This window comes from Oncorhynchus mykiss, chromosome 5 (assembly GCF_013265735.2).
Source record: "Oncorhynchus mykiss isolate Arlee chromosome 5, USDA_OmykA_1.1, whole genome shotgun sequence".
Taxonomy (NCBI): domain Eukaryota; kingdom Metazoa; phylum Chordata; class Actinopteri; order Salmoniformes; family Salmonidae; genus Oncorhynchus; species Oncorhynchus mykiss.
Window position 1 is genome coordinate 62,216,829 of NC_048569.1, and position 21,818 is coordinate 62,238,646.

A 21,818-nucleotide genomic window follows, 5' to 3' on the forward strand; every position below is an offset into this window, starting at 1 on the left:
CTTTTCCACCCACAGCTTTGCTGCTTTCCCCTGTAAATAACATCCATCCAGGGAATGTGATGCAGCATTAGCCTGACACATTCTGAGCAGCAATGCCTTGACATACAGTAGCTTGGTCCTTTCAAGTGCAAGTCTTTCAGGCATTTCCTCATATCCAAGACATGCTGTTCTGTTCTGTTCTGTTCTGAGCAGCATTCCTTCTCCAATCTGAGTGTGTGCTTCAGAACCTGACACTCTAACTGCAGGAATTAGAGAGCTAGCTCATTTCACATGAACTACTTGCTAACCAATTGCTCTGCACTACCATCTCTCTCTCCAATCTGTCACTTCGTTCTCTTTTCTCAACTTCCTCTCATCCTCCGCCCGGCTGGGGATAAGTGGGAGATCTCATCTGCCTTTTCTTGCTCTCTTCTATCATTCTCCCCGGTGGCAGAGTGAGCCAGCTGGTATACTAGCTCAAATCTTTGCCATTATATATGATGGGTAAAGTAATACTTTATCAATGTACTTCCTAGCTCTTCTTCTTTTTCCTAATGTCACTCCTATCTGATTACCTTATGAAACAGACTTTCATATGAAACCCAACTCTTATTCGGTACATTTCACTCAATACTCAAAAGTCAATATTCTTCAATAGGGATTTGAACAACACCGACACAGACCATTGGGCGTACTCGTTTTGTTTTTTATTTATTACCTAAAAAAGAAAAATGTTCTATCACAAGTCACACTGAAATGTATTGCTTAAGAAAAAAATATATGTAGACATTTTTTAGTTTTTTAGGGGAAACATGATTTCCGTTATATTTCACCAAAAACAAAATAGGACATAGGCATTAGTCGTTTCTACGTCCCAACCACCTTCTCCCACTTAAAAAAATGCACAAAGAAATACAGAATTCACAGTTACCATTTTGGTTTCATAAATTAATACAGTCACACATGTGCTACACCGGTCTATAGCTAGAACATTGTAAATGGTATTCTTGACTCCTGTTATTATTTTTCAATGGTTGGCTACAAGAAAGAACAGGCAACTTAAATGATGTGATCAGAACTCCACCTACAAACTGTTTTGTAAATGCCCTCCCCACCCCCTCTTTTGTCCAATCATCTCATCCCATGTCATCATTTTATGTTTTTTTTTGTTTTTTTTCACACATAAGTGAGGCACACACAGAGTATAGTTCATACATATATCAAAAATCTAATTCAATTTAGGGGGGGGGGGGGGGGGGGGGGGGGGGGTGAATTGTCCTTTGAAATGTCTTGTCCAAGGAGACAGGAAGTGCATGTCATGTGGTCTCACGTCCTCAGAAGACACCTGTCCAGTCAGAGTCAGGGCACTTTGTTGCCATAGTAGCACACTGCAGTCAAATCTTCCACCTCAGGTACTTTGTTTTGTCAATGTTGGTGGGCAGGACAGAGCGGGGTGTTCAGACAAAGAAGACAGACAAACATAGCAACACAATGGAGAGAAAATGGGAAGACCGATTGAGGAACAAACACAGATTACAAACACATCGATATTAATTCACTCAACGTGCTTACCCCTAAAAACTACAGCTCCCATGTGGTTACAGCCTTTTATATTAATTCATGAATTCATCAATGGAAATAATTTGTTCATCTTATATCTGACCCACACTGCAAGGGCAACGTTTTAAGGCACAGAAGCCTTGACATAATAGAGACTCCACCTGCTAAAAGCACAAACAAGAGATGCCCGAATCCTCAGTGACAATGGCGTCTTCACAAAACACAGGTAAAGAAACAAACACACGTCCCCACCAGTCCCCTCGTGTCTCGTTTAGTGAAAGGTAAGGCCACTGACAAAAAGACAAGGTTTACCAAACAGGTAATCTCCCACTGAAAACTCTGTGAGTGCAATCACGGTAGGGTAGGGTCAGACATTGTGTTTTACATAGAAGTGTGGGTTCTGTGACGATGCGTACTCTGGTCCAATGGTTTCCCCTGTTAATTAGTCCCAAACATGCACCTTGTTGAACACTATGTTATTGAGTTAGGCTGAGAGGACTAAGGGCTGGTTGCTGCCTGGGTCCTTGTCTCCATGTTGAGGAGAACGATGTTGGTTGAACCAGCGTTTAGGGAGGAAAGTCAATTGCTCTTTGCTCATGATCATCACTGTCCAGGGAATGTTCAGTTCAGAGTGAGCAAGATATGAGTCCATTCTTACTTCATCTGCGTTGGTTTGCTTTGAGAATACTTGGAGCAGGACAGTGTTGCTGTTCTATGGAAACAATAACCTAACCAACAAAAGCGGCTAAGCATTATTTGTCCACAAATTCTCCAAAGCACCAGTTTCATGTATATATTTTTTCTTCCAACAATACAAAAGTCAGGATAATTCACACTTTTTGCATGCAAAGAAAAGTCACTTTTCCCCCGTCTATCAAAGTCCCATGTAGCAGCAAATCTCTTAGTAAGTCTGTAAATGGCCTAATCTGATATGTGAGGGAATCCATTGGTGGAGGCACTGGTTGATGAAACTGGAGACAGGTTCCCTGCTTGGGATTTCTTAGCTTTCTTCCACCTCTCTTTTCCATTACTAGAAAGTAGCTTGACATAATCAACATTTTCTAACAGACGCCTTGGTTAAAGTGGGATGTTGGTTCAAAAAGGAATACATGGGAAAGATATCTAGAGCGTCTGAATGGCGAGAAACGGAGAGTATTCTCTGTACTGAACCTCCATTGTTTGAGTGACGAGAGGGGTGAATCAGCCATCTTCACTGTCACACACAAACACCCATACGCACACGCTTATAAACCCCTGCTAAGTATCATACAAATGTGAGATCCCCACCTATATTTGAAATAGGCTTGTAGTTGGGTTCAATGGGATTTTTATCCATTATTTGTTTGTGGCTATATGACCCTAATGAGTGAATGAGCTGATGAATGATTGAATAAATATGTTTGTTAGCTATCAATTTAATGAATGGCTTGACCCAAGCCATACTTGGCTACTGTTTTTTGAAAACAGCAGATAAAAAGTGAAATAAAAATAGATTTGTTTCCATATACATTTTTTAATCATGATTTTAAAATCTTCTGAAGCACTCCATTAATATTTATTTATTTTATTCATTAATTCATTCCTATTAATACCCTACTGTATGTTACTGAGGTTGCTGTTTATGTAATAGTCAAAACTTTAGTCAAAACCACATTTCCAATGAGTCATTGCTCCTCATATCCCACTTCCTGCACACTCTGACCTGCTGTTCCAAAATCATGAAAAATGTGCAAATCAACGACTACTTTTAAAATTGTTTATGAAAACCTGAATGCTTTTTGAACAATGCTACATATTTGTTTAGAAAAAATAAAATAATATTACGTTTCAAAATGGAAATAAAAAGATAACCCAATAGGTAAAAAGTCGACTCTGGTCGGTGAAGTGGAGACCTGGAATGCCCATTAGAGTAGTCCAGGGATGGCTCTGGGGCCAGGGGTTGTCTGTCTGTCTGTTTGTCCTGTGTGTAGTTACACCACGGCCCCAGCCACCGACAATCCTGCTCAGAAGTCCAGTGTGAATCTCTCTCCAGAGTTCTCCTTGTAAAACTAAAACAGAAAAACAGAAAAAAAGACCAAAACACCACCACCCCCATCCAAGTCTGCTATGCTCAGTTCAGTTTTAGTTGTTCCTCATAGGAAGTACATATTTTTGCAGTCCGTATGCATAACGTAGTCTTGTAAGTCCATACATATCCGTTCCCAGTCCAAACGTCAAAAATCTTTTGTTGTTTTTGTTGTCTATTTCTAATGGTAGGAGGCTGTTGAGGACATGATAAGATGAAAGACAACAGGGAGCCTTTTGGTGTGACAGTTCGTTGTCCCAGCGAGAGAAGAGGATGACTAGGTTTCTTCCCTCTCTCTGTTTTTCATGCTCCACACTCGGCTCCAGCTTGTTTTCCATACCTCTGAAACCATTCCCAACTTCCTTAACCCGAGTCCTCTGCTGCCTCTTCATTATCCAGCCAATCAGCATCCTCGTCTTTGTCATTACGCCATGACGAACTCAGTCTTCATGTCGGCCTTGACGTCGGGCTTCCACACCGAGTCATCGAAGTCGAGGTCCATGGATCCCTCGCTGGATGTGCTGCTGTTGCTGTTGCTGCGTCCCGCCTTGCGGTTGGGCAGCCAGTGGTAGGGCGCTCTGGAGTCCCGCCTCGCCTTCCGGCGCAGGCGCTTCTGCTGCATCAGGAGCTGTAGACGCTCCACCTTGCAGCGTGTCGCACGGTTCTCTGTCTGACGCACACGGTCACCTGGAGGGAGGAGAGGAAAACAGAAGGTCAAGCATTTTTCAAACAGTCAGATTTTTCCATGACCTTTTGATACACCCTGCTTTGCAAGACGTACAGAGCACAGTCCAACAGAGCACAGTCCAACAGAGCACAGTCCAACAGAGCACAGTTCAACAGAGCACAGTTCAACAAATAAAAAATGAATAAAACATATGTAGGTTCTTAGAGGAGAGTGTATTTTTGAGGGAACAGAGTGTTGTGTTCAGTGTGCGTTCAGTGTGCATTCAGTGTGTGTTCAGTGTTATCTAAGGCCAGGAAGAGGACAAACAAACATAGGCTGGTTTGGTAATGATGCTGGGGTGCAGACAGAGAGAGAGAAACAGACATGCTGCTGTGATCATTCTGTAGACTCTGAGACACACACACAGACACAGACACAGACACAGACACACACACACACACAGACACACACACAGACACAGACACGCACATGCAAACACACACGCACACGCACACTTTTGTTCGTGTCTGGGGTGTGTAATGAAATGCCCCACAGTGAAATATTAGCCATGTGTCCTTCTTCTCAAACCCTTATCACTGTTTGGGAGAACTGGGACAGTCTCCCTGAGATTGCACAATCACCGAGAGAACACACACTCACTACTGCACGTACACTCTAATTTCTTCCTATCATATGCAGTCACATAACTACGGCTGGCATCCCAAATGAGTGTCTTTGTCAGAGCTGTGCGACTAAGTGCATTTCTGGCTGTTGATGTGCCTATAGCAGAGGCTGATCTCTAGGGAATGGCCTTCGGTTCCATTGTGAATGCCTGCCCACACCACCCAACTCAGCCTTCATTTAATTTAGAAATACATTCAGGAGCTGGAGAGGAAGGGACGGCAACCACAATCAATTAGCTAGCTCCATTAGTATCTGTCTCAAAATGAAATAATTAAATAATGGTCTAGAATGTCAATAACCCAAAGCACAGCCCATCTCTCCCTCTTTCTCGAAAACATACACACACACACACACACACACACACACACACATGGACAAACACACAAAACGCATGTGCACACATGCAAGGACACCCTCGACCACACTGAGGCACACACAGGCACACCAAACACACAAGCACGTACACACTCACACACAAACACACACGGCAGCCGCAGCAGAAGCAGTAGCTTTAAACATGGATCGATGGCAAATGAAAAAGACCTATTGATTAAACTTTAGCTCCAGTGCAGCCATCCATCTCCAGCCGAGGACACTGCTATTGGCTTTCAATAGAAAATGCAAGCGAATGGAAATGGTAAGCGAAGAGAGACTGGGATTTTTTCTTTTTCCCCCTCTACTCCTTCTTTATGACTGCAGTTTCCTGCTTCCAGCTCATTGACCCAGCATCCCCCTCGACCCCCCACTGCCTCCCCCTACCCCTCTACCCCCCCTCCCCTCCATGGGCCAGTGTCCCCAGAGAGGGCTAGGTGGGGTGGAGGGGAGGGGCGCGGGCTGTGGAATTTCGCCCTACGGGTGATGGGGAAGGGAATGGGGTAGGTGGACGTTTTTTTCAAATCGATTGTGCCTTCCCTCCTCCTCCTCCTCCTCCTCCTCCTCTTCCCCCATCGGAATGAATTCCAGACTCTGTGTGGGCTTAATTTACCTCTTCCCTTCATTTGCTTATCGGATTGAGCCGAATGATTCTCTGGCTATAAATATTCACTAGTCCTGGCAGTGCATACTAACTAACTGCATTAAACAGAACAAGGACTGGGCTATTCAGCACATGTTATTCAATGTTTTCCACACTAGATAAGAGTGTCGTATACCATAGGACTATATCTCCTGCCTAGTGCATAAGGGTAACAAGGGGGTTCTTGTGCATTAGGGGCATTGTTTAGCTGCCTGCATGCAACGGCTATACATTCTGCCAGGGGCTTTGTTCCCCCTGCGCGCCCCCCTCCTCTCCCCTCCTGTCGTCTCTTACACAGGAAAGAAACCCCTCTATGTTCGCTCTCTCTCTTTCTATGAGAGAAAGGGGATTTCTCTCTCCTTCCGCTGCCCTTTATGTATCTCTCTCTGCCTCTCTCTCGCTCGCTCTACATCTCTCTCCCTCTCTCTCTAGTCTAAAGCCACAGACAAGCGTGGGGTTGTCTCAAACAAGCGTGGGGTTGTCTCCTGCACCTAAAAGCTGGTCAGGCGGGGGTCACACAGCTCAAGCCCTGCTGAATGAGGAAGGACTGGAGCCTGGGGCATGGCCTCATTATAGGACACACACAAACAAATACACACACACACACACACAAACACAGTCAGACCCGCATGCCCTACAATGTGCCCATGCAGTTACACAAACTCCGGAGGTTCTTTACAAGTCATCAGACACACAACCTCTCTGTCTCCACACTTTAATACTGTGTAAAGACTACAGCCATTTTCCCTGCTTTTAAATGTCAAGAATATGTGAGTTTGGCTGCCGCACGCACTGACTTTAACCCAGTCTCACCCACACGTTAACACACAGACACTCGCGCTGGGCAGTGTGGTGTGGGGTCCTGAATGCATTCCCGGTGCAGCCATTCGTCCGGCCTTTGGCTTGGCTGGACCCCTGGGAATGTTTTTGAGGCAGGACCTAACCTATGTGTGTGTGTGTGTGTGTGTGTGTGTGTGTGTGTGTGTGTGTGTGTGTGTGTGTGTGTGTGTGTGTGTGTGTGTGTGTGTGTGTGTGTGTGTTTGGCTAGTCATTAACCACACAACACCACTATTATTAGAGCATACACACACACGCACACGTGCACACCGGCCTGCTTGTATAGATGCTGGAGCTGACGTGAGCAGTAGAACTGGAAGGAGACCAGACCACTGTGACTGACCCAAACTTGACTATGTACAGACTCAGTGAGCATAGCCTTGCTATTGAGAAAGACTGCCGTAGGCAGATCTGGCTCTCAAGAGAAGACAGGCTATGTGCACACTGCCCACAAAATGAGGTGGAAACTGAGCTGCACTTCCTAACCTCCTGCCAAATGTATGACCATATTAGAGACACATATTTCCCTCAGATTACACAGATCCACAAAAAAATCAAAAACAAACCCAATATTGATAAACTCCCATATCTACTGGGTGAAATTCAAGTGTGCCATCACAGCAGCAAGATTTGTGACCTGTTGCCACGAGAAAAGGGCAACCAGTGAAGAACAAACACCATTGTAAATACAACCCATATTTATGTTTATTTTCCCTTTTGTACTTTAACTATTTGCACATCGTTACAACACTGTATATAGACATAATATGACTTTGAAATGTCTTTAATCTTTTGGAACTTTTGTGAGTGTAATGTTTACTGTTAATTTTATTGTTTATTTCACTTTTGTTTATTATCTACTTCACTTGCTTTGGCAATGTTAACATATGCCCATGCCAATAAAGACCTTGAATTGAATTGAAATTGAATTGAGTTGAATTGATAGAAAGATAGAGGTGGATGGGAGGAAGGAAACAAGGACAAACACACCAGCAGGGAGAATCACATCTTCCTTCCTGTTTCTCTGTGACCTAACACTGCTCTCTGACGCACTATGCACAGAGAAAGAAGGAAGTAACAGCACATATTTTCTTGGGAATCACCAGAAGCAAATATTAGGTAAGGGACAGGTCAGGGGCAGAGAGAACAAGGAATACACAACAGAGGGCAGTCCCTCCCTCCCTCTCTTTCTCCCTCCCTCTCTTTCTTCCACCCTCCCTCCCTCCCTCCCTCTTTCCATGTACTCTCTCTCCCTCTCTGGTCACGCAACCCTCCTGCACCCTGTGCTGCTCCTCCATCAGCACTGTATTGTTTGTACCCGTCCTCCCCTGGAGCGGAGCTGTGTGTATGTGTCCTCAGTAGACACTCAGGGCTTTCACAGGCCCAGTTAAAGCCTACAGAGACTAAAGGCATTGACAGGAGTAAACCATAGACACAGAGCCGTAGCTGACTGAGCCATGAGGACAAAACCCTCTCCAACTCCCCCCCTGCTGTGCAGCTGCTCAGGGCAGACCAATGAGAACCACATACACCTGGCCCCACACTCCTCCCTTTATCATCCATCCCTCTCTCTCTACCTCCCCCACCCCCCTCTCGCTCTCTCTCTCTGTACCTTCTCCTGTCTTCTCATCTCACCCTGTGTGGACCAACCCCAAGAAACCAGAGGGAGGGGTGTGAGGTTGTTGGCGTGTGTGTCTAGGGTGAGCATATGGAGATTATTCCAAAAACCCATGTGGAATCCCTGAACTCCACCCAGCAGAAAAACAACCGGAGAGGCTCCCCCTACCCCTCACCCTCCACTGTGCCAGAAAATGACTGTAAACACCCCACTAACACACAAGCTATTTTACATACAGTACTGCATGCAGGTTGGGGGTGGGATAGTATTTCAGCTGGACATAGTAGCTACTGACCACCATATTGCAAGGCAGATAGACGAGAGGGGGAGAGAGAAAGAGGCTGATCTATGAATAATCAATTACATTCTAGAGCCTGGCCAAAGAGGGAGGGAACGAGGGCGGCAGAGAAGGAGGAGGGCTGCGTAGGAAGGATGCAGAAGAGATTAAAGGAGCTTCTCCTCTATTGATCCCTTAAAGATTCCGCTTCATTAACAGTTGTCCAAGTGTTGTTGTTTGTTGTTGTTTGTTTGTTTGCCTTGATAATTCTTGTGATCTCACAGAAGGAGAGCTGTGTTTTCTGAGCATCAGGGGATCAGGCGGAGTGGGTGAGGGCTCAAACTACAGTGAAAACAACCTGGGTTTAATTACAGGAAAACCGTGCTTTTTAAGGTCTTCCAGTACATCCCACCGAAATCGTCAGTAGCTGAAGGGGGCTTGATACTTGTCCTCCATTTGTATGCAGTGGAATGGAACCCCACCTATCCCAGAGTCAATCAAACGTCATTTTACGTAACACTGAAAAAAACACTGTGTTCATACAGGCCTACTTCTCTGAGTAAAGCATGACACAGAGCCAACCCCCTGAGGCCTTGCAGTTTCCCCGTGCTCCACTACTTTCCTAATCCCTGTGGCATCCATAAATCACTGCAGCTACAGGCCCATCATCCAACACAGCCACATGTCATTCCTGGTTGGCCTGGGCCCTGGGCCAGCAGCAGAGCAGAGAACAGCCCAGAGGGTAAACACAGGCCTGGGAAACATAGACAGCACACAGCCCTGCCTTTGTCCTGCCATCCATCCTAACCATCTGGAGCCCAGGGAAGAAGACAGAGAGAGAGGAGAGGTAGAAAGGCAACCCAATGGAAAAGAAGGGGCCAAACTGAAGGAGTCAGACCAGTCAAAGGGAGCGAACGAACATCCCCGTTTGACAGGCGTTGAAAGGGCATCGACAACCCTGCAGGGGAATGAGGTCTTAAATGACTTTTAGACGCAATTTACATTCCCCCCCCCCACCCCCCCCGCTATCTCTTGTCATTCGACAATGAAAGGGCACCTGACGCGGTTGGTTGGCTGTCGTTGCTATAGGTCGAGACAGATAGGCTGGGGGTTAGATGGCTCGGTTACTGCTGCTCAGCAGTGTGTGTGTCATTGGCCGCCGGGTGGCTGCTTACATGCTTGCTGACAGGCGGGTGATAAATTATGTACAGTGGCCTGCTGTCCTGGCCTGGTGTCCTAGCCTAGTGTCCTAGCCTGGTGTCCTAGCCTGGTGTCCTAGCCTGGTGTCCTAGCCTGGTGTCCTAGCCTTGGTGGGTCAACCACGCTGAAGCACGACAGACAGGGAGAGCAGGGTGAGGGATCAGGACACCTGTCAGACTGAATCTGACACACACAGGTCAGAAATGAGGAGAAGAGACATAGTCCAGAGACGAAGTGAGGACTGAGACAGAGGTTAAAGAGAAGGGGAGGACCATATGAAGGGCTGCCACATTAGAACAGAGTTAGGTGTTCAGAATTAGCCATGTTGACAACTCTAACGTGAGGCAGAGCGTTAACATTTTAACAGAAATTAGTCTTCCAGTAGAAGGCACCCACCACAAAGGTAATTCGCTCTGGGCTGGATTAAACGAGCTGGGAGAGGAATTTAACCATTCCCACCCAATCCAGCTTTCTCTCTCTCTCTCTCTCTCTCTCTCTCTCTCTCTCTCTCTCTCTCTCTCTCTCTCTGTCTCTCTCTGTCTCTCTCTCTCTCTCTCTCTCTCTCTCTCTCTCTCTGTGCACACACCGCTCCACCCTGCCTCCCGCAGCCAGAGCCTGAACTAGACTAACCTGACCTGACAGATACTGAGTAGATTGGTGGGAGGAAGAGACAGGAGGGGGAGGAGAGGATATCTACCCCTCCTTTCCTTCTTTCGGGACTCATTTTGTTCATTTTTGTCCTCTCTGTTGAACCAAGCAGCTGCAGTGGGAGTGGGTCTTAAAGCTAGGTCTAATCCTAAGGCATGGAGAGCTCTCTCACGCCCTCTTTTCCTCAAAATTTTTCTCTTTCCTTCTCTACTTCTCACTCGCTCAGCCCTACAATGGCGCAGCCTGGTTCCCTGGGGAAGGGGGGGGGGGGGGGGGGTCCCACTGAGCAAAGGAATTCAGCTAACAATTAGCCTAACACCCCCTTCTTAAGCCCTGCCCTCAGACAAAAAGCATTGGCCCCTGGGCCTAACAAAGCTCTGCACTCAGCAGTCACCACCACCACCACAACCAGCCACGTTGCCACATCACAACCAAAACCAAACTAATCTAGCTAGCTCACTAGGCTGACTTGTCCTGCTATCTCCGATGGCTCGAAGCTCTTTCTTCACCGCCGCCTCCTACCTTCTCCTCCCCTCTCTCCACATGAACCTGCAGTGGAAAGGGTAAAGGCTCTCCGGAGATAGCAGCGCTATGTGACATTTTCATGAGGCTGTCTCAACCTGAGGTAATGTAACACAGACAGCAGACTGGGAAGGCACTAAGCAGTAAGCATAGGTTATTCCTGTAGGCCAATGGAAGCGGGTTTCTGCGAAGAGTTAAGCTGTCAAGTCTTTCACCAGGTGTCGGCTGATAAGAACGTCGTCTCAGGGTTTTACCGGAACACTTAGTCACCTGCCTTCTAAAATGTTCCTCGCCAAGCATTCCACAGTCACACAGCCAGCCAACCAGACAGACAGCTTCCGTCCATACAGAAAAGCCCCAACTCATTAATTGGTAAGGAAGTTCGGCCGGTTGCCGGTCTGACTCGAAAGGCATTTATTTTGCCTGTCTGTTTTTCCTGTGACGGCACAAATTAATCTGTGGGCAGTTAGCAGACGGCCGGATATAAAAACAATGTTATGAATGGAGGCTTAGTGTGTATGTTGTTTTTTCATCCTCCCGCTGCGTTCCAAACACAATGCACATTCTTTCAGAGCTCACATTTCTGTATAAATCTATCTATTTAAAGTCTGAGTGGACACAGGCGACCATTGATGGTGAGCAGGCTTGGAAGAGACCAGAGAGAGATGGCTTTTACAGATGAGGCTAGTTTTGGACAGCGACGGAGGAAGCAGTGGGACGGTCCATTGACGGGAGAGACGGGGGGAGAATGGGACAAAGAAAGAGAGAATTAAAGCAGGGGATGACGGCTGAGTGGAGGAATGGGAGGAACGAGGGAAAGGGGCTTCCTGGGTTAAGAAAATAAGCTCTTATTATTTCAACTGTGCAGAACTTATTTTAAAAGGGCTCACTGGATACTGCAGAGTCCCCTGGACGTTGGGTGAACTTTTGGTCCATGCTTCGATGAAGTGCTCCATTCTATCGCAATGCCAAGTTTCAATACATGTGCTGATATCAGCCTTTGTCTACCATGGACAATGGAATTCATGTTTTTATTTCAAACAAAGAGGCCACATAAAACTTTAATCAGGGCCATTCAGAGATCCTCCCCCACTATCCAACTCTATTCAACATGCAACAAGAGCAGCTCATGGAAGAAAAGTTCAATTTCCTCTGGCAAGGTTTAAAAAAGCAGAGTGGGGACAATGTGTTTCCGCACAACGACTACCTGACACACGCCTGTGAATGTTATCTGTGGTGAGTATCTGTCCTAGCCTCTGTGTGGATGGGCAGTAATCCCTAGTCCAGCCCTCTGAGGGGTAAACCTATCCCCTCAGCACAGAGACAAAGACAAAGACAGGTCTACTTCTGCTGCTGCTGCTGCTGCCTGACAATCTGAGCCTTATGGAATAAGGCTAGAGCAGAGCTGCTGCATTCCCATGGAGGGCCCAAATTCTCCCTCTCCTCCCCCTCATACTCCTCTCCTCCACCCTTCCAACCCCCACAAGAACCTCTCTGCCAACCTCTGTATTCCCTTTCTTTCTCTTTCCTTTTGAGCAAGGATATTGTCTTTTCGAGTGCGGCAACAAATGTGGGGATAATAAGTATTTTTTATTTTTTTTACCTTTATTTAACTGGGCAAGTCAGTTACGAACAAATTCTTATTTACAATGGCGGCCTACCAGGGAACTGTGGGTTAACTGCCTTGTTCAGGGGCAGAACGACAGATTTATACCTTGTCAGCTCGGGGATTCAATCTAAGAACCTTTCGGTTACTGGCCCAACGCTCTAACCACTAGGCTACCTGCCGCCCCAAACAGTATTTGTTAAACAGTATTTGAATAGAAACACAACGGCAGAAACAAAGTTGCTGATGAATCCTCTTCTTTACAATAGACCAGCGGCTCATCTAAATTCAAGCTCTTGACGACAGTCGTTTCAATCACTCTCATCCACAACAACAACAACTGCAGCAACATCTGTTGCTCTGCTGCACGGGGGCTCAAATACAGTGAAGGGCCTTGTGTGTGTGTGTGTGTGTGTGTGTGTGTGTGTGTGTGTGTGTGTGTGTGTGTGTGTGTGTGTGTGTGTGTGTGTGTGTGTGTGTGTGTGTGTGTGTGTGTGTGTGTGTGTGTGTGTGTGTGTGTGTGCGTGAGTAAGTGAGTGGATATCACTACTCACCAGGGGGCTTGCACATGCGGATCTGGCTCTGACACTGCACCAGCGGGTGGAGAGGGGGTGAGATGGGGCTGCTGGCAGGCACCGAGGTAGCTTTGGCAGAGATGCCGGCAATGCCAGGGGTGGTGGCTGGGGGTGAGGGAGGGGGTGAAGGCGATGGGGAGGCAGGCGAGGGCGAGCCACACTGCGTCTGGTAGCGGAGCTGGGTGAGGGAGGGGGGCACGCCCTGGTAGTGGCGCGTGGCACTCAGGAGGTCGTTGAGGATCTGCAGGATGGTGCCGATGTCTCGCCTGGGCCGCCCGGTGCCATCCTGACAGTTAGGATGCAAAGTGCCTAAGGGAGGGAAGGAGGGAGGGGAGAGAGAGATAGAGAGACAGAGAGAGAAAGAGAGAGAGACAGAGAGAGAGAGAGTGTTACAACGCCCCTTAGCTCCAGTCTAACCACATGTCACATCCCCAGACCAAGCCCAGTAAGACACAGTAGTAATCTGCGCCACTGAGAGTGCTAAGCCATAGTCTGAGAGTTAGTGCCTTAGTCTTAGTGTAATGCTATTAGGCCTCACTCACCTGAAAAAGTCCCTGAGAAGACCCCAGGAGCGTGGTTGACGAAGCTTTCGATAATGGCACCTGGTTTGCGGGAGGAAGAGGAGGAGGAGCGTGCTGAAGCGCTGGTGCCGTTACTGGGGCTCTTAGCACTGCAGTTCGCCTGTGGAGGAGAGGAGACAGTCAAACACTAGAGACAAACCTTCAACACACCAACACTTTGCCTTCAGTGAGTGGTAATAAATATAAATCCACTCGACAGCAATTGTGATTAGTTCAATTATGACCATAAGATGTATGTATGTAATACGGGTCATATAAAACAGTATAGAAAAGTTTATCACAGTTTATCTTATTGAGATGATGAGGCAGTGACTTGAAACTCGTAACAGCCATGTCGTGACAGCCATGTCATGACAGCCATGTCGTAACAGCCTGCCTCCCTCATCACAACTGGCGCCGACAGAGATGGCCGCCTCGCTTCGCGTTCCTAGGAAACTATGCAGTTTTTTGTTTTTTTACGTGTTATTTCTTACATTAGTACCCCAGGTCATCTTAGGTTTCATTACATACAGTCGAGAAGAACTACTGAATATAAGATCAGCATCAACTCACCATCAGTACGACCAAGAATATGTTTTTCGCGACGCGGATCCTGTGTTCTGCCTTACAAACAGGACAACGGAGTGGATCCTATGCAGCGACCCAAAAAAACGACTCCGAAAGAGAGGGAAACGAGGCGGTCTTCTGGTCAGACTCCGGAGACGGGCACAGCGCGCACCACTCCCTAGCATTCTTCTTGCCAATGTCCAGTCTCTTGACAACAAGGTTGATGAAATCCGAGCAAGGGTAGCATTCCAGAGGGACATCAGAGACTGTAACGTTCTTTGCTTCACGGAAACGTGGCTTACTGGAGAGACGCTATCCGAAGCGGTGCAGCCAACAGGTTTCTCCACGCATCGCGCAGACAGGAAAAAACATCTTTCTGGTAAAAAGAGGGGCGGGGGCGTATGCCTTATGACTAACGTGACATGGTGCGACGAAAGAAACATACAGGAACTCAAATCCTTCTGTTCACCTGATTTAGAATTCCTCACAATCAAATGTAGACCGCATTATCTACCAAGAGAATTCTCTTCGATTATAATCACAGCCGTATATATCCCCCCCCAAGCAGACACATCGATGGCTCTGAACGAACTTTATTTAACTCTCTGCAAACTGGAAACAATTTATCCGGAGGCTGCATTCATTGTAGCTGGGGATTTTAACAAGGCTAATCTGAAAACAAGACTCCCCAAATTTTATCAGCATATCGATTGCGCAACCAGGGGAGGAAAGACCTTGGACCATTGTTACTCTAACTTCCGCGACGCATATAAGGCCCTGCCCCGCCCCCCTTTCGGAAAAGCTGACCACGACTCCATTTTGTTGATCCCTGCCTACAGACAGAAACTAAAACAAGAGGCTCCCACGCTGAGGTCTGTCCAACGCTGGTCCGACCAAGCTGACTCCACACTCCAAGACTGCTTCCATCACGTGGACTGGGAGATGTTTCGTATTGCGTCAGATAACAACATTGACGAATACGCTGATTCGGTGTGCGAGTTCATTAGAACGTGCGTTGAAGATGTCGTTCCCATAGCAACGATTAAAACATTCCCTAACCAGAAACCGTGGATTGATGGCAGCATTCGTGTGAAACTGAAAGCGCGAACCACTGCTTTTAATCAGGGCAAGGTGTCTGGTAACATGACCGAATACAAACAGTGCAGCTATTCCCTCCGCAAGGCTATCAAACAAGCTAAGCGCCAGTACAGAGACAAAGTAGAATCTCAATTCAACGGCTCAGACACAAGAGGCATGTGGCAGGGTCTACAGTCAATCACGGACTACAGGAAGAAACCCAGCCCAGTCACGGACCAGGATGTCTTGCTCCCAGGCAGACTAAATAACTTTTTTGCCCGCTTTGAGGACAATACAGTGCCACTGACACGGCCTGCAACGAAAACATGCGGTCTCTCCTTCACTGCAGCCGAGGTGAGTAAGACATTTAAACGTGTTAACCCTCGCAAGGCTGCAGGCCCAGATGGCATCCCCAGCCGCGCCCTCAGAGCATGCGCAGACCAGCTGGCCGGTGTGTTTACGGACATATTCAATCAATCCCTATACCAGTCTGCTGTTCCCACATGCTTCAAGAGGGCCACCATTATTCCTGTTCCCAAGAAAGCTAAGGTAACTGAGCTAAATGACTACCGCCCCGTAGCACTCACATCCGTCATCATGAAGTGCTTTGAGAGACTAGTCAAGGACCATATCACCTCCACCCTACCTGACACCCTAGACCCACTCCAATTTGCTTACCGCCCAAATAGGTCCACAGACGATGCAATCTCAACCACACTGCACACTGCCCTAACCCATCTGGACAAGAGGAATACCTATGTGAGAATGCTGTTCATCGACTACAGCTCGGCATTCAACACCATAGTACCCTCCAAGCTCGTCATCAAGCTCGAGACCCTGGGTCTCGACCCCGCCCTGTGCAACTGGGTACTGGACTTCCTGACGGGCCGCCCCCAGGTGGTGAGGGTAGGCAACAACATCTCCTCCCCGCTGATCCTCAACACTGGGGCCCCACAAGGTTGCGTTCTGAGCCCTCTCCTGTACTCCCTGTTCACCCACGACTGCGTGGCCACGCACGCCTCCAACTCAATCATCAAGTTTGCGGACGACACAACAGTGGTAGGCTTGATTACCAACAACGATGAGACGGCCTACAGGGAGGAGGTGAGGGCCCTCGGAGTGTGGTGTCAGGAAAACAACCTCACACTCAACGTCAACAAAACTAAGGAGATGATTGTGGACTTCAGGAAACAGCAGAGGGAACACCCCCCTATCCACATCGATGGAACAGTAGTGGAGAGGGTAGCAAGTTTTAAGTTCCTCGGCATACACATCACAGACAAACTGAATTGGTCCACTCACACAGACAGCATCGTGAAGAAGGCGCAGCAGCGCCTCTTCAACCTCAGGAGGCTGAAGAAATTCGGCTTGTCACCAAAAGCACTCACAAACTTCTACAGATGCACAATCGAGAGCATCCTGGCGGGCTGTATCACCGCCTGGTATGGCAACTGCACCGCCCTCAACCGTAAGGCTCTCCAGAGGGTAGTGAGGTCTGCACAACGCATCACCGGGGGCAAACTACCTGCCCTCCAGGACACCTACACCACCCGATGTCACAGGAAGGCCATAAAGATCATCAAGGACATCAACCACCCGAGCCACTGCCTGTTCACCCCGCTATCATCCAGAAGGCGAGGTCAGTACAGGTGCATCAAAGCTGGGACCGAGAGACTGAAAAACAGCTTCTATCTCAAGGCCATCAGACTGTTAAACAGCCACCACTAACACTGAGTGGCTGCTGCCAACACACTGACACTGACTCAACTCCAGCCACTTTAATAATGGGAATTGATGGGAAATGATGTAAATATATCACTAGCCACTTTAAACAATGCTACCTTATATAAATGTTACTTACCCTACATTATTCATCTCATATGCATACGTATATACTGTACTCTATATCATCGACGGTATCCTTATGTAATACATGTATCACTAGCCACTTTATACTATACTATGCCACTTTGTTTACATACTCATCTCATTTGTACATACTGTACCCGATAACATCTACTGTATCTTGCCTATGCTGCACTGTACCATCACTCATTCATATATCCTTATGTACATATTCTTTATCCCCTTACACTGTGTACAAGACAGTAGTTTTGGAATTGTTAGTTAGATTACTTGTTATTACTGCATTGTCGGAACTAGAAGCACAAGCATTTCGCTACACTCGCATTAACATCTGCTAACCATGTGTATGTGACAAATAAAATTTGATTTGATTTGATTTGATTTGATTTGATGTCGTGACAGCCATGTCGTGACATGGACCCTAATATTAACCATGTTGGTCCACGTATAGGGACACATTATGCGCTGAATAAACCTGAGCTGTGTCCTGAGAGCTCCTGTTACTGTCCCTGACATCAGACCCCATCCCTGATCTTTTATTTGCCCTTTCTCTGCTCTGTGAACTGTGAAAGTAAAACTGTGAAAGTGAAAGTCTAACCCACAGGAGGAGGAGGAGGAGGAAGAGCTAAGAGGGAGAGGAAGGGAGACGTTTCAGAGTGAAGAAGAAAAATGATTGTTTCCTTTATTCACTGTTCTATGTGGCCTCTCAAACTAAACTACACTAACCCACATCTGGTTTTGTTTCTGAAAACTCACAGAGTTGAATTCGGGCGAAAAAAGAAGAAAAAAAACAGGTTGGTGGAAATCAACTGCCATTAACAGACAGATAGATAGCCTAGCTCCAGGCTGCCATTAACAGACAGATGGATAGCCTAGCTCCAGGCTGCCATTAACAGACAGATAGATAGCCTAGCTCCAGGCTGCCATTAACAGACAGATAGATAGCCTAGCTCCAGGCTGCCATTAACAGACAGATGGATAGCCTAGCTCCAGGCTGCCATTAACAGATAGATAGATAGCCTAGCTCCAGGCTGCCATTAACAGAGATAGATAGCCTAGCTCCAGGCTGCCATTAACAGACAGATGGATAGCCTAGCTCCAGGCTGCCATTAACAGACAGATGGATAGCCTAGCTCCAGGCTGCCATTAACAGACGGATAGCCTAGCTCCAGGCTGCCATTAAAAGACAGACAGATAGCCTAGCTCCAGGCTGCCATTAACAGACAGATAGATAGCCTAGCTCCAGGCTGCCATTAACAGACAGATAGATAGCCTAGCTCCAGGCTGCCATTAACAGACAGATGGATAACCTAGCTCCAGGCTGCCATTAACAGACAGATAGCCTAGCTCCAGGCTGCCATTAACAGACAGATAGATAGCCTAGCTCCAGGCTGCCATTAAAAGACAGATAGATAGCCTAGCTCCAGGCTGCCATTAAAAGACAGATAGATAGCCTAGCTCCAGGCTGCCATTAAAAGACAGATAGATAGCCTAGCTCAAGGCTGCCATTAACAGACAGATAGATAACCTAGATCCAGGCTGCCATTAAAAGACAGATAGATAGCCTAGCTCCAGGCTGCAGTGAGAGAGGCCTGCTTACCAGCGAGGGGGCTGATGATCAACAAGACAACAACCTACGCAGACTAACTCATTAACTCCTCTCTCTTCCTTCAATCTCTATCTTTCATCCTTTCATCTTTCCTGCTGTGTTCTGGCCCTCCTTTGTGTAACCGTGGTACGCTGTGAGTAATACAGCATTAAGAAAGCAGTGGTAGGTTGATTGGTAGGTAAGGGTCTTACCTCAGGGCAGGGGACTGCAGTGGGGGTGCTTTGGGGGACGGAGCCAGGGGTGGGGCTGGGTCGGCCTGGGAAGGGCTGGTGGGAGCGACTAAACATACTGCCGGGCAGCTGGGAGGGACGAGGAGCAGGAGGGGTGTTGCAGTGACTTGAAGAGAGGGAAGAGGAGGAGGGGTACATGGGAGGAGAGGGCTGGTGTGAGGGGGCAGGGGGGAAGGCTGCTGAGCTGGTGGAGGGCGGTGGCACTGGATGGGGCCGGGACAGGTGGGGGTGAGGATGGGAGTGGGATTGGGGGTGGGGATGTGGATGCGGGTGAGGGTGGTGGTGGTGCGGGGTGGGGACGCGGGGGTGATGCCCGCTGGTGGACCCTCCAGATGCTCCTGTGGACTGTCCCATGGTGCCCTCTGCGCCCCCACGGGCAATGAGATGCCTGTGCTGTAACTGCTGCCCTCCAGACTGCTGGGCTGCCAACTGCAGCTGAACGAACATCATGTGATCACCCACTCGCAGCGCCAGGGTCAGAGGAGAGCGGCCAGACAGGAAGTCACTGACCTGGAGACAGGAAGAAGAGAAGAGAGTTGAGTCACCTACCAAAAACATTATACATCGAATGCTAATGCAACGTACAGTACATTAATGCATACTAACTAAATATATACCAGTATACCACATATGCCACATACCACATGTGCACACCAACTGACAAAAGAGAAGGTCTGTTAGCTCTTTATCATTTTTTTCGAGGCTTGGGGCTTTGTTAATGAGTTTAACAAAAGCACATGTATGGATATGTGAACAGAGAGACATAACAGTACATTGAGCTGCATTGAATTCCCCCTCAGAGAGGCTGGTGAAGCAGATACAACACACTATCCCATCCTGTAATTAATCACTGCCCTGAACACTGAAACACTGGGCTATTTACATTTGCTGGGTGGATGAAGGGAGCCTTTGGAAAACACACACGGACGGACGGACGCAGACACACACACACGCATGCCCCCCCCCTCCCCCCCCAACACACACACTCTGTCCCTCCCACACACTCCTGTTCCAACTATCCCTATAATCCAGAGTCTGAACATCGTTACCATTCACCAGACATACAAAGGCCACCCTTCCGTCTGGCCCAGGGCCTGAAAATTCAGACCTTCGATAGAGGAAGTCAGACCCACCCGCCCCGCAGCTCATAATACCCGATTGTTCGGGGGTCCACGGCGGATCTGGAAGGGCTGCCCATCTAAGGAGCGCCGAGAACGGGCCCCGGAGCCAAGCATGGAGGCACTGACCCACTCACTCCAGGACACACACCACAGAGAGACGTGTCACCACTTGGCCTGGAGGACACATTCGTCCCACACTGCTCCAACAATCTCCATGGTGTCTCACCCTCCCACACCCAGGGCCTTGTTACTACTCTGGCCACTCATGGGGGGTTATGGTGGTGGTGAAGGGAGAGCATTGACGGGTCAGAGAGCTCCACTCACCACTCAGTACACTGAGGAAATGACGTATCAGGTTCTCCCAAATAGAAACAAGAGTACAATAGGCTATCAGGACAATGTGATACTTAGGTTCCGAAAAACTTCAATGCCCTGTGTGCATTCCTAAGAGAAAGAGGGAGGGAGAGAGAGAGAGAGAGAGAGAGAGAGAGAGAGAGAGAGAGAGAGAGAGAGAGAGAGAGAGAGACAGAGGACAGAGAACAGAGGGAGCGCTCCCTCCAGACTCATAAGCCTTTGGGGTGTGCTTGTGTGTGCTGACCTGTTTTTAACCCTCTGAATCACCAGGCTCTGCCCTCCATCATTTTCCCCTCTTTCTTTTGCTTATTTATTTTTCTATCGACCGCCGGCTCTCTGCAGCCACGGTGACCTTTGCACGTTGGTATTGACACACATTGGAAGAGAGGGGCGAGGGAGGGGGGAGGAGGGAGGACGAAGGGGGTGGGGGGACGTCACCCAACACCATACCTCTTTCTCTCAGCATCTCACAATTAAGCAAAACGACTATTGAACTGGCATAGGAATATGAACCCAAGATTATTCACAAGTCCTAATCACATGCCATGTTAACACAGTGACTGACTATGATGGTGATGACAACTAAAATAAATACAAGCACTGAACCATTGTGGTGCTGTTCTTGGTAAGGGCAGGCACAGGAACAGAGGTGAGACGGTTCTAGGAAACTCCTCACACAAAGGTCACCTGTTAGTCAACCAAGGGGGACAGGCGAAAAGAGAGAGGGAAGAAAGGAGAGCGGGATCGAACGGCAGGAGGGGTAGTTGATTGTGTCCCTCACTGACAGCTGTCAGGAGAATGACTAGGCAGTTTGCAAAACCCTGTCACACACACAAAAGAGAACAAAACACATACACACACACAAAGCCAAAGGCCTTGAGGGAGTCACAGAGCTGTGTTTGATTAGGGGGGGGGGGGGGTAGAGCGAAGAGATGGCAGTGTGTACGGGGGGATGACACATCAGTGTGGCTGTGTTGAGAGAGAGAGGAGAGAGAGAGAGAGAGAGAGAGAGAGAGAGAGAGAGAGAGAGAGAGAGAGAGAAAGAAAGAGAGAGAGAGAGAGAGAGAGAGAGAGAGAGAGTGGAATAGAGAGGCATTCCATCTCCGTTTAAAGACAAGTGTGGATTATTAAAAAACACACCAAAATGAGATAGATGATGCGTTCATACCGAGCTCCCAACT

General features: G+C 47.9%; 1 protein-coding gene across 2 annotated transcripts in view; it reads right to left on the minus strand.

Moving 5' to 3' along the window:
- Nucleotides 1-669: 669 nt before the first annotated feature.
- The window catches only part of midn (midnolin), a 34,249-nt gene continuing 13,100 nt past the window's right edge, over nt 670-21,818 (minus strand). For both annotated transcript variants that reach the window (XM_021603749.2, XM_021603748.2), the window contains 4 exons: nt 19,124-19,672; nt 13,796-13,934; nt 13,233-13,562; nt 670-4,291 (listed from right to left, as the gene is read on the minus strand). In XM_021603749.2, coding sequence (XP_021459424.1) covers nt 4,029-4,291; nt 13,233-13,562; nt 13,796-13,934; nt 19,124-19,672 — 1,281 coding nt within the window. In that variant the 3' untranslated portion in view covers nt 670-4,028. The remainder of the gene's footprint in view (nt 4,292-13,232; nt 13,563-13,795; nt 13,935-19,123; nt 19,673-21,818) is intronic.